General features: G+C 41.9%; 1 protein-coding gene across 3 annotated transcripts in view; it reads left to right on the forward strand.

Moving 5' to 3' along the window:
* STXBP4 (syntaxin binding protein 4) overlaps positions 1-13,869 on the forward strand; it is a 222,179-nt gene that overhangs the window by 71,879 nt on the left and 136,431 nt on the right. For all 3 annotated transcript variants that reach the window (XM_089673286.1, XM_089673287.1, XM_089673288.1), the window contains exon 11: positions 8,874-8,939. In XM_089673286.1, coding sequence (XP_089529412.1) covers positions 8,874-8,939 — 66 coding nt within the window. The remainder of the gene's footprint in view (positions 1-8,873; positions 8,940-13,869) is intronic.

Raw genomic sequence — 13,869 nt, forward strand, 5'->3', positions numbered from 1 at the left:
ACTCCAGCTAATTCTGTGAGCTATAGTGAAGAAAAAAAAAAGTCGGCAATTGCATTTAAAAATCGGCACCGACATATACTTCATATTGCGAAAAACATTCGTAAACCGAGGCATTGCTTTCAATGGATTTCAATTCATAAACTAAAAATTACGTTAACCGAGGTACACCTGTATTAGGATTTTTTTTTTTTTAGCAGAGACCTAGCAGAATACATTTTGGCCTAAATTTATGACGAAGTTTGATTTTTTTTACTGGGCATGTTTAATAGCAAAAAGTCAAAGATATTGTTTTTTTTCTCAAAATTGCCAGTCTTTTTTTTTATAGTGCAAAAATTAGAAAACACAGGCAATCAAATACCAGAAAGTTCAATTCGTGGGGAAAAAAAAGGACGTAAATTTCATTTGGCTGCAGCGTTGCATAACCCCGCAATTGTCAGTTAAAGTAACAGAGCGCCGTAAAGCAAAAAATGGCCTGGTCAGGAAAAGGGGGAAAATCCTCTGGAGGGCAAGTGGTTAATAGGATGGATTTTACTGTGTCATGATGTCTTGTTTACATTTGTTTCCGGGACAACCCATTCTAAAATTTCAAAAACTAAACTAATTATTTAACAAAATGCAGTATCATCCACTCTCATCGGACACCCAACAATATAGGTAATTTATTCTTACAAAGCAAATACATCTTTGTACTGGCTACAAGGTAGTATTCCAGCATTTCTCTTCTTCAGTTTTTCTCACTTACTCAGCTAACATGACCCCAGTTCTGTGATGGAGAGGGGCAGGGGAGGGGCAAGAAAGGATGCTGTGCAGGTGCCCAATGTCCTCCTTATCAACCAATGACTCCATAAGTGGTTAGAGCGCTAGCAGCTGGCCCAAGGTGCTAATGATGCACAATGAAAACTTAAAGCTATGTGTAACAAAAAGGCATGCTTGATCACCCACTGACTTGTAAAAAATTTTTTGGAGATTTGGGGCACTTTTTTAGGCATTTTGCCAAAACACCCCTGAACAACTCAGAAGGCACCCGGGGTGCCATGGCATCCAAGTTGAAAAAGGTTGGGTTATACCAAATACTTTTGTTTCACAGCAAATGGGACAGACATGCAAGAGAGTTGCATTACATTAAACAGAAATGGCCACTCTGAAAGAATTTGGTTCCAGACCAGAAGAACCTTTTGTTGACCTGACAAAGATGTTTTAGTCTTCTCTTCAGATCAAACTCAGTTTGATGAAAGATTTTGTGAAAGCAATTAACAGAAGGTGAAGGTTTTCATTTTTTGAGACCGGTATTAACCAGATTAACTGATTTCAAGACTAGAGAAGGCATTTTTGTTTGTCCACTGATCAGAGACATCATCAGTGACAAGCAGTTTGAAGATCTGTTAATGGGGCTGGAGAAAATCACCTGGAAAGCATTCAAGGATGTCGTTGAGAGTTTTCTCCACAACTACGGAGCACTTCATTACGCTGGTTTAAAATTTCCGTACAGTTACAAGACTGTAACGGACCACCTGACAGCACCTCTATCAGTCCCCTGATAGAGCCTCCCCAGAGTGCGGAGTCTAAGTACCGGAACACTTGTTCACCAGGGCCCCTGATGGTGGGGATGGACTTGGAGCGTTCCGGGACCAGGTCGCAGCTACCGGGTATCTCTACCAGAGGTCTGCCAGAGGCTCCTGTGGGTTAAGAGTCTGATGTGAGGGAGCCTGGGGATCCCTGAGGGATGGATGGATGGATGAGCAAGATCAGAGTCAAACAGGCCGTGTCGGTAACTAGCGGGTCGGTGCGGTACAAGACGGTAGGCAAGGGATAGTCGGGTCACACGCAGGGTCAATACCAGAAGATCAGATCTATAAGGGAGAATCCAGGAGCAGAGTCAGGCAAGCCAAGGGGTCAGGACAGGAGAAGGCAACAAGGTCAGATAATCCAGATCAGAGTACTCGCAACACAGGCAACAGGATACGCAAAGACCATTCAGCAACAAGTGTCTGTGCAGGGCTGGTTTAAGTAGCCCGCCCTGCACCTGACAGGCGTAGCCTAGGTCCTAGTGCCTGCCCAGTAATGTCATAGACGACGGGTGCGCCTGGGTCCTAGTGCCCTACTACCTGCATGTCTTGACAGACACCTACGCATGTGTAGACCCATGCGTCTCGATGGTTCCTGACAAAGACTATGAAGTGCTTGTCACTAGAGAATCATTTTCTGCATTCACACTTGGACTTCTTTCCTGAAAATCTAGGTGCCGTCAGTGAGGAACATGATCAAAGGTTTCACCAGGATATTGCCACAATGGAAAAACTGTATCAGGACAATTGTATTCCATCAATGTTAGCTGACTATTATTGGACACTGTAGCAAGATGCACTAGACAAACGAAAATTAACAGCAAAGCACTTTTAGTCCTGATGAACTCATGCAGCGTGTTGAAACAATTATGCTGTGAACTACATTCAAAGTTAATTTTATATTTCTCAATACTCCTACATGACAGTCAATATGAAATGGTATTTGTGTTCAGTTTGAAGGAGTCTATCGTAAATGCCAAACATTTTCAGGAAGCAAAACTTTTGAAAACATTTGTTGTCAGGAGTAGCGTCCACCCTAGGCCCTCAAATTGTTTTTTATTTAACATTTACCATTTGGGGCTCTGTGTCCACTTTGCCAGGTTTCACTGCAATAACAAAAAAGAAAGAAAAGAGCTGATTACATCTACCAAGCTTTTAAAACCTTTATACAAGCAAAAATTAACAGTAAAGCACTTTTAGTCCTGATGAACTCATGCAGCGTGTTGAAACAATTATGCTGTGAAATGCATTCAAAGTTAGTTTTATATTTCTCAACACTCCTATATGACAGTCAATATGAAATGGTATTTGTGTTCAGTTTGAAGGAGTCTATCGTAAATGCCAAACATTTTTCAGGAAGTAAAACTTTTGAAAACATTTGTTGTCAGGAATAGCGTCCACCCTAGGCCCTCAAATGGTTTTTATTTAACATTTACCATTTGGGGCTCTGTGTCCACTTTGCCAGGTTTCACGGCATTAACAGAAAAGAAAGAAAAGAGCTGATTACATCTACCAAGCTTTTAAAACCTTTATACAAGAACACTCCGTTCTTGTACACTGTTCTTTTGTACCTGGTATTGTTTTTAATCTGAATTAGCAATTGCTGCTTGATAGAATAAATCTCAGGTCAAGGAGCACTGGGTGAGGCACTTAATAAGTTGAGCTGTGTTGAAAATTGGCAGTAATAATGGTGATGAGGGCATAAAAAACAACAGCGAGGCCACTGAAGGAGAGATGTAATAAAGAGGGAAACAAAAGAGCACTTTCAGCTTATGGTAAGTCACATATTCACCCCAGTATTCAACATTGTTATTGCTAGCACACTTTATATTTCTTGGCGCTTTAAAAAGAACCATTTACAATGATACAAGATCTTATTTAGATTTGGTTTGAGAATAACTTTAGGAAGGGATAGTCACTGCTGTTTTAAGTGCTTGAACTCATGTTGATGGGCCCATACAGGCTTCCGACTCCTAAGTAATCATAACCGCATCAAACACAAATCTGGTTACATTCCTGTTAAAAGATATCACTTTTCAGAGCTCCTCCATGAATCCATTTGTCACAAATTGTTTCTGACCATGTAGATCAGTGGTTCTCAACTCACTCACTACCTTACTACTTAAAGTGGTAGTACGAGAAAATTGGTGAACAGGCTGGATTTTTAATGAAAAAGAGACATGCTTTGTCACTTCTGGATTAAAATTACCTACTTGCCTGTCCAACCCTGTACAGCGAGCCGCGCAAGCGCAGCTCACCGTAAAGATCTGGCAATAGGCAGTGGTTAGCCCTTCCACCTAGCAGACTGGGGTCGTCAGTTGAAATCCCAACCATGTCGCTGCTTGCACGGAGTTTGCATGTTCTCCCTGTGCCTGCGTGGGTTTCCTCCAAGTACTCTTGTTTCCCACCACACTCCAAAGACATGTTAGTTGGTTAATTGGCTCCTGTCTAAATTGGCCCTAGTAGATGCATGAATGTGAGTTAGAGACCTTAGATTGTAAACTCCTTGAGGGCAGGGACTGGTGTGACTGTACAATATATCATTTTATTATAATGCTGTGTAAATTGATAGCACTATAGAGGTACCTAGAATAATGATCGTAATAATAATGCCAAATATGACAAAACTGTGCAGGAGTGACATCATCTCCACCTAGCTGGTGAAAGTGGCTGGCATTCAATACCGGAAGCCGGCCACTCGAAGATGTCATAGGCTAGTGGGGAATTCCAGGACATTGCATTGCTGGAGCTGAGGTGAGTATGGTTCCGCTTTAAGTATCCCCACCAGGTCATGTTTTTAGGATCCCCTTCACCTTCCAAAGGTGCTTTTAAAGCAATTTCAATAGCTTGGTACTTATGAGGACTGCTTTAAGGGAAACATGGTATGATGGGGGTACCTAAAGGCTTAGTTGACCTTTTGGGAAAAATAATATATGCACATAATTTTGCAGAAAAAAAAAATAATGGACATTTTTCCCGCAGGAGCCTGCAAAGCATTGCACCCCTGATCAGTGGATCATTGGTGCAGTGTCATGCTCCTGCAAACTAGCTCTGCAGCTTTCAGCTCATGCCTCTGTACAGACTGTCAGTTTGAAAGCTATAGGACTTGTGAATGAACTATAAATACATGCATCAGCACCTTCTCAGGTCATTCAGATGTACAAGCCATTTGCTGCAGTGGCAGACAAGGCTTGTAGTTCTTTCGTCCACAGATTCCTGTGAATCTCCAGGCTCTGGAAAGACCCAGAGCATATTGTCAGGATCCACCCAGCTGCCTGACTGACAGCTGGCTCTGGCTCTTGGCGAACGGCCGAGAGCTGAAACCAGCTGTGATTGCGCACTCCAGTGAGCGATCACATAACCACTAATCACTCAGTTCTCTGCTCCAAGAAGACTGAGAACTGAGTAATCCGCATGTGATCGCTTAGTTCTTGGTCTCAGAGCTGGCAGGAAACAGCTGCAGCATTGCAATGATGCTGCAGAGTAGAGGTGTGTATGTATGTATGTTTGTTGTTTTTTTAGTAACTTGTACATCTCTACAAATTCCGCTGAATAGGTTGGTAAACATGGTGGCATGCCAGGACTGCATGTCCAGCAACATTGTGGTTTTGGGAGGTCTGGAGGCTGTGATAATGGCTATGACCAGAGCAGTAGTGGTTCATTAGAGAACACACCTGTCATTGCATTGCTGCTGCTATATAGCAGGATTGAGCCATGCAATGTCTGTAGGCAATCAGGCAAGGTTTGATACAAACATTGATTATCTCGTTGCAATGGCATCTGGAAGTGGGTGGGATATATTAGGCAACAATTGAACAAGCTGTTGTGTTGAAAGCAGAAAAAATGGGCAAGAGTAAGTATTGGGTGACTTTGACAAAGGCCAAATTATAATGGCTAGACAACTGGGTGAGAGAAACTCCAAAACTGCAGCTCTTGTGGAATGTTCCTGGTCTGCCATGGTCAGGACCTCCCAAAAGTGGTGCAAGGAAAGAAAATTGGCAAACAGGTTATGGGCGGCCAATTCTCATTGATGTACATGGGTAGTGAAGGCTGGCTAATGTACTCCAATCCAATAGAACGGCTACAGTAGCTCAAATTGCTGAATAAGTTAATGCTGGTACCAGTAGATATCCGAACACATTGCATCGCAGTTTGTAGTGTATGGGACCAGCCAGGGTGTCCATGCTGACCTGTGTCCACAGCCAAAAGTGCCTACAATGGGCATGTGAGCTTTAGAACTGGACCACAGAAGCAATGATGAATTTAAGAATGGCTTGAGAAACACAAGAAGTTTGAGTTGTTGACTTGGCCTTCAAACTCTCCAGATCTCAATCTGATCAAGCATCGGTGGGATATACTTGAAAACATGTCTAATTCTTGGAGGCCTTACCTCACAATACAGGACTTAAATGATCTGCTACTGATGGCTTAGTGACAAATACCACTCATACCTTCAGAGGTCTAAGGGAGTCCATTCCTCAAAAGGTTATGAGGTTAGACGTGTAGCTAGCACAAGAATCTTGGAAAATAGGTTTAAGAATACAGAATATGGAGATAATTGGTAAGCAGGAGGGAAGTGTAGGAGGAAAGTGATCAGTAAATGTCTGAGAAATGGACGAAAGTGTGCACAATGGATGAGTGTATTACAGGTTGTCCTTTTCTATTAATAAAGTACACCAGAGGCAAGACATACCTACCAGAATTCTTAGCTGTACCCAATCGCCAGAACCATTACAAAGCCAACCTATAGTGTCTTGTTGCCTCATTCAGTTCAGTGTAATGTACAATCAGCAAAATGGGGAACTTCAGATTTTCATTATGGCTTTTTAAGAGGAGCACAGACACAAACTACTGTATATCTCACATTGGAAGTCTTATGAGATATAAACTTCCAACATACTATTCCCAAACCACACATTCCCGAATAGTAGCTGTATCAGTAAGTGGGTGCTGCAGCGACCAATGACTGGAACCATTGATAGAGTGAGAGAATGTCACTTCACAGGACCCCTTCATCAGGCTGGTACCTGTCTATCCGCTGTCTTCTTTTCTCTACTTCTGTTCAAATTGCTGAATATATAAAGCCTGTCTGAGAGTTCAGAAAAAAAAGGAGAGCTGAAGTTACACTCTGCAGAGCTCAGTGAGGAGAGCTCTGAGAGCTGATTGGAAGGAAGAGACACTCCACCCTCTTCCACACAGTGCATAGAAACAGAGCTGATACTATGTATCTGCTGGAGGTCCCTCCCCTGTCACCATTTTTCTCTTGGTGTCTGGAAAACTTTTCAGAAGTGATTTATGCTAATGGCAATAGTTAAAAACATTCTTAAAGTACACCCAATGTTCTTCTGTGTTTTTTGTTTCTAGAATATCTTCCCAGTTACATAGTTACTTTTTTTTTAGTTAAAACATTCTTATAGCACAAAGGAATAAAACCACAAACAGAAATGACACTTAGCGCTCTGGATTGAGATACATTATAGTGGGATATGCTTTGTTCATATACAGTCATGGCCGAAATTGTTGGCACCCTTGATATTTCTCCAGGAAATCATGTATTTCTCACGAAACGTATTGCATTAACACATGTTTTGCTATACACATGTTTATTCCCTTTGTGTGTATTGGGACAAAACAAAAAAAGGGAGGAAAGAAAGCAAATTCGACATAATGTCACACAAACCTCCAAAAATGGGCTGGACAAAAGTATTGGCACCCTTTCACAACTGCGGATAAATAAGAATGTTACAAGCATGTGATGCTCCTGTAAACTCACCTGGGGCAAGTAACAGGTGTGGGCAATATAGAAATCACACCTGAAAGCAGATAAAAAGGAGAGACGTTCACTTAACCTTTGCATTGTGTGTCTGTCTGTGCCACACTAAGCATGGACAACAGAAAGAGGAGACGAGAACTGTCTGAGGACCTGAGAACCAAAATTGTGGCAAAATATCAACAATCTCAAGGTTACAAGTCCATCTCCAGAGAACTAGATTTGCCTTTGTCCACAGTGCGCAACATTATCAAGAAGTTTGCAACCCATGGCACTGTAGCTAATCTCCCTGGTCGTGGACGGATGAGGAAAATTGATGAAAGATTGCAACGCAGAATAGTCCGGATGGTGGATAAGCAGCCCCAAACATGTTCCAAAGACATTCAAGCTGTCCTGCAGGCTCAGGGAGCATCAGTGTCAGCGCGAACTATCCGTCGACATTTAAATGAAATGAAACGCTATGGCAGGAGACCCAGGAGGACCCCACTGCTGACACAGAGACATAAAAAAGCAAGACTACAGTTTGCCAAAATGTACTTGAGTAAGCCAAAAGCCTTCTGGGAAAACGTCTTGTGGACAGATGAGACCAAGATAGAGCTTTTCGGTAAAGCACATCATTCTACTGTTTACCGAAAACGGAATGAGGCCTACAAAGAACAAAACACAGTACCTACGGTAAAATATGGTGGAGGTTCAATGATGTTTTGGGGTTGTTTTGCTGCCTCTGGCACTGGGTGCCTTGACTGTGTGCAAGGCATCATGAAATCTGAGGATTACCAAAGGATTTTGGGTCGCACTGTAGGGCCCAGTGTCAGAAAGCTGGGTTTGCGTCCAAGATCCTGGGTCTTCCAGCAGGACAATGACCCCAAACATACGTCAAAAAGCACTCAGAAATGGATGGCAAAGAAGCGCTGGAGAGTTCTGAAGTGGCCAGCAATGAGCCCAGATCTAAATCCCATTGAACACCTGTGGAGAGATCTTAAAATTGCTGTTGGGAAAAGGTGTCCTTCCAATAAGAGAGACCTGGAGCTGTTTGCAAAGGAAGAGTGGTCCAAAATTCCGGGTGAGAGGTGTCAGAAGCTTATTGATGGTTATAGGAAGCGACTGATTTCAGTTATGTTTTCCAAAGGGTGTGCAACCAAATATTAAGTTAAGGGTGCCAATACTTTTGTCCAGCCCATTTTTGGGGTTTTGTGTGACATTATGTCATATTTGCTTTTCTGCCTCTGTTTTATATTTGTTCCAATACATACAAAGGGAATAAACATGTGTATAGCAAAACATGTGTTAATGCAATACCTTTTTTGTGTGAAATACTTGATTTTCAGGAAAAATATCAAGGGTGCCAACAATTTCGGCCATGACTGTATCATTTCTGAGGTTTATAACCATGTTAAGGAAAGCCCCACCATATGTGATTGGAAATACGTGTGTGGGGTTTCCACTTGGTAACAAAAAAAAATTAAATACTTTTATGGGTTGTTTTTGTCCATTGTTTGAATGTAACATGTAATGCAGCCTTTTCTGTTTATCTCCAGGAACAACTCTTAGAATCTGACAAACAGAACAGTCAGCTTTCTGCCGAGCTTACGAGCGTAAAACAGGTTGGTAAGCAGTTGTGAATTTCTGTCTAATTATGACTAATGTCTTCAGGAGCACTATGAAGCTGGGGCAGCTTTACTATAGTGCTTGTGTAAGGTGTCCCTGAAACTATTCATTAAAATATAAGTATGGGCAAAGCTTTTTTGGCCATGCTCCTCTTCTGGGTCACAGGACTGCACCTATTTCTTCACTCCTGTGACCTAGATTAAGCCGACAACAGGCTTTAGCTGGTCCAGGCTCTGGAAGGATTCCATCTTTGAAGTCGGGATCCACCCAGATTCCTGACCAGCAGCTGGCCCAGCCTCTCAGTGCACCGCTAGGAGCCTGAGTAAGCCGCTCCCTCCCCCTCCGCAACCTGGCACTCCAGTGAGTATTGGAGGGGCAGAGCAGAGAGCTGGTGTTTGGTGTTTTTGGATATATTTTATGACAGAAATGAGAAAATATCGGTGACCGCACAGGTGATCAAATACCACCAAAATAAATTTCTATTTGTGTGAAAAAAAGGATGTAAATTTAATTTATGTACAGTATTGCATGACTGCGCAATTGTCTGTTAAACTAGTGCAGCGCTGTATAGCAAAATAAATGGCGTAAATTGCAGTATCTATACCATAGTTTGTAGACGCTATACCTTTCAGACAAAGCAATCCATATACGTTTTTTTTGGATTTTGATTTACCAAAGACATGTAGCAGAATACATTTTGACTTAAATTTATGACTGACTTTGAACTTACTATATATTTCTTTATAGCCGAAAGTAAAATATATAGGTTTTGTTTGTTTGTTTTTTTTACAAAATTTTCAGGTTTTTTTCGTTTATAAAGTGAAAAATAAGAAGCGCATAGGTGATCAAATACCACCAAAAGAAAGCTTTATTTGTGTGAAAAAAGGACATAAATTTCATTGGGTACAGCATTGCATGACCGCGCAATTACCAGTTGAAATAGTGCAGTGCTGTATAGCAAAAACAGGCCTGTTTAGGAAGGGGGGTAAATCCTGAGGAGGCCAAGTGGTTAAAAGATCGATAAACAATAACAAAGGGACGAAGTTTGCAGTAAAACAACCCGTGCTTTCTTCTGCCCTTTGTGAAGAAATTCTCTGTTCATGTTTTCTTCAGGATGGATATTGTTTCCATTTTCAGATTGTGAAGCCCCTGTTTTCATTCTACAAACAAAACCTGTGGTGGCATGGTGGCAATCAGTCTTTTTTCCATGTTCCTTCTTTTGTTTCATTTAATGTGCACTATGACCAAGGTTTGCTTTTGTTTTTTTCATGGCCACCCTCATTGAACAAAAAACTCAGGGAAGAAGCTATTAGAAAACCCAATGTGAAAATAAAAAGTTACTATATATAGACACCTTACCCCCTGCTTCTGTACTGCATTGAGTGATGTTGGCATTGATTTGATTTTTTGGCAAGATCACCCAGAATGCTGAGTATCCCAGATGTTGCTAGAAGATGCTTCTGAAGGGCATAGAGGGCACATTGGGGGGCTGGGCTATTCAGGGGTTGGCACTGAGTGGAGGGAGAGGATCTGTCACATACATGGTAGAGACAGGAGCGTAGCGAGGACACAAGCCAAAAGGTCTTCAACAACCAAGCAGCAAGGTGTAGGAACATCAGGCAGAGCACAGAGTCAGGATTCAAGCGGCGATCGGTATATAGCCAGACAGCGAGGTACAGGGGCGGAGTCAGAGTTCAAGCTGAGGTTATGGCAAGCATAAACCAAAGACAGGTCAGGGGCAAGCCAGGTCATTCACGGGTTGGCAGGTATAGCAGGTCAAGGGTCAGGATAAGCAGGAACTAGCTGAAGACCACTCAGCAATCCATTCATTCCATAATCCAACTTAAATAGGCCACTTGGCGCCAGTGCCGGTACCAGCCGTGCTCATGCACATGTTTTGAGCACATGCTAATACGTTTGCGTGTGTTTGCTAATGGCCATTTTGCACTCAGTCTTTGCTCAGAATTAGGAGCATGAACTTGAGCACGTGACACTCTTCTGGTTCCAAAACGTACTGAGCTTCTCCTACAGGGTCCATGTTGGCAGAGTGCCTGGTAGCGGCAGGGGGTCAGATTTTGAAAGAATTGGTACAATAAAAGGCTTGTTAGTCACTGATCATAGCTATTCATTTAATCAACAGAGTCAGGAAGACGATTCTGATGATTCTGCTGATTAAAGGAATAGTTATGATCATCGACCATGAGCTTATAGCAGAGAGGGAAATCTAGCCAATGAAAGTCATACTGGCCTGGCCAGCTTCTGTTTCGCTGTATGCCTTATAACAGCGGCAGCAGAGGGAGATTAAAGACTGGAAAGAAAAGAACCAAAACTTTGACTATAGGCTACATTTCTTTCAGATTTTTTCCTGGTTTTCAATAATAATTTAGAAAATATGGTGCTGGTTTATGGCAAAAAAAGGAAAAGAAAACATTTTGGCTCATATTGTGTATCTTGTTCAATCACTAATCCTCTCAACATATGAAGCCTTCCACATCTGCAGACAATCTACCAGAGGAGATCATTAGAGATGAGCGAATTTCTCAAAAATTCGATTCGGCTGATTCGGCGAATTCCAGTATGAAATTCGATTCGATGCGAATTAATTCGCTACGAATTTAACTTATTAAAAGGGTTTCTAGGCTTCAGAGAGCCTTTAAATTAGTGCAGAACACTGTACCTTTAATTTAAATGCCCTTGGAGATGAAAACAAATGGAAACAAATAGATACAATGTTTCAACCGCTGTATGGAGTGAGTGTCCCAGAACTGTCAGAAATAGTCTATTTCTGACAGTTATGGGACATTCACTCCATACAGCGGTTTCAACCGCTGTATGGAGGGAATGTCATAGAACTGTCAGAAATAGACTATTTATGACAGTTCTGGGACATTCCTTCCATACAGCGGTTGAAACATTGTATCTATTTGTTTCCATAAATGGATCCATTTATGGAAACAAATAGATACAATGTTTCAACCGCTGTATGGAGTGAGTGTCCCAGAACTGTCATAAATAGTCTATTTCTGACAGTTCTATGACATTCCCTCTATACAGCGGTTTCAACCGCTGTATGGAGTGAATGTCCCAGAACTGTCATAAATAGTCTATTTCTGACAGTTCTGGGACATTCACTCCATACAGCGGTTGAAACATTGTATCTATTTTTTTCCATAAATGACATTCTGCAGATACACTTAGAGGAGCGCTGCAGATACACTTTTTGCCGGCTTGGAATTATTCTTATTTTCATCCTACTTCTTCTTCTTCTTCTTCATCCTCATCCTCTTCTTCTTCTTATGAGGATGAGGATGAAGAAGAAGAAGAAGAAGTAGGATGAAAATAAGATTAATTCCAAGCTGGCAAAAAGTGTATCTGCAGCGCTCCTCTAAGTGTATCTGCAGAATGTCATTTATGGAAACAAATAGATACAATGTTTCAACCGCTGTATGGAGTGAGTGTCCCAGAACTGTCATAAATAGTCTATTTCTGACAGTTATGGGACATTCACTCCATACAGCGGTTTCAACCGCTGTATGGAGGGAATGTCCCAGAACTGTCAGAAATAGACTATTTATGACAGTTCTGGGACATTCCTTCCATACAGCGGTTGAAACATTGTATCTATTTGTTTCCATAAATGGATCCATTTATGGAAACAAATAGATACAATGTTTCAACCTCTGTATGGAAGGAATGTCCCAGAACTGTCAGAAATAGTCTATTTATGACAGTTCTGGGACATTCCCTCCATACAGCGGTTTCAACCGCTGTATGGAGGGAATGTCCCAGAACTGTCATAAATAGTCTATTTCTGACAGTTCTGGGACATTCCCTCCATACAGCGGTTTCCGGCAAAAAGTGTATGTGCAGAGTTCCTCTATTCTGCAGATACACTTAGAGGAGCTCTGCACATACACTTTTTGCCGGCTTGGAATTATTCTTATTTTCATCCTACTTCTTCTTCTTCATCCTCATCCTCTTCTTCTTCTGAGGATGAGGATGAGGATGAAGAAGAAGTAGGATGAAAATAAGATTAATTCCAAGCCGGCAAAAAGTGTATGTGCAGAGCTCCTCTAAGTGTATGTGCAGAGCTCCTCTAAGTGTATCTGCAGAATAGAGGAACTCTGCACATACACTTTTTGCCGGCTTGGAATTATTCTTATTTTCATCCTACTTCTTCTTCTTCTTCTTCTTCATCCTCATCCTCAGAAGAAGAGGATGAGGATGAGGATGAAGAAGAAGAAGAAGAAGTAGGATGAAAATAAGAATAATTCCAAGCCGGCAAAAAGTGTATGTGCAGAGTTCCTCTATTTCTGACAGTTCTCTGACAGCTTCTTCACATGTACAGCGGTTGAAACATCTGTATCCTAAATGGAAACTAATAGATACAATGTTTCAACCGCTAAACATGTGTTCCTTCTGTCAGAGAACTGTCAGAAATAGCGGAGCTCACTGCAGGGACACTTTTGCCGGCTGATCGGGAAATATTCGATTCACGCACCCGAAGTAGGCAAAATTTCGGATTCGACGCGAATCGAATATTTCCTGAAATTCGACTCGAATTCCGGTTCGCCTGGTTCGATTCGCTCATCTCTAGAGATCATCTTCCACCATGAGTGGACAACTGTCATTTGGTTGGTGTGGGAACGTTACAAGTCTGCGTACAGATAAACCCATGACATATCAAAATATGCAGCTCCTTTATAGTTTTTCAGCAGCCTTGCTGCCTGTGAATAAGAACCAAGATGGCCACAGCGTTCCAGCGATTTTCTGCCCTTTGGAACGCACGCTGGAACGCTGCTGCCATCTTGGTTCCTATTCACAGGCTGAATACACTGAGTGCCAGGTTATGGGCACTTAGCAGAGACCCCAAATCTGTATCCTAGTCCTCCAGTTGTCAGAGTGTGTGTTTCTGGGCCAAATGGA

This window comes from Staurois parvus, unplaced genomic scaffold (assembly GCF_062004578.1).
Source record: "Staurois parvus isolate SC_StPar_1 unplaced genomic scaffold, SC_StPar_1.0 ptg000137l, whole genome shotgun sequence".
Classification (NCBI taxonomy): Eukaryota; Metazoa; Chordata; class Amphibia; order Anura; family Ranidae; genus Staurois; species Staurois parvus.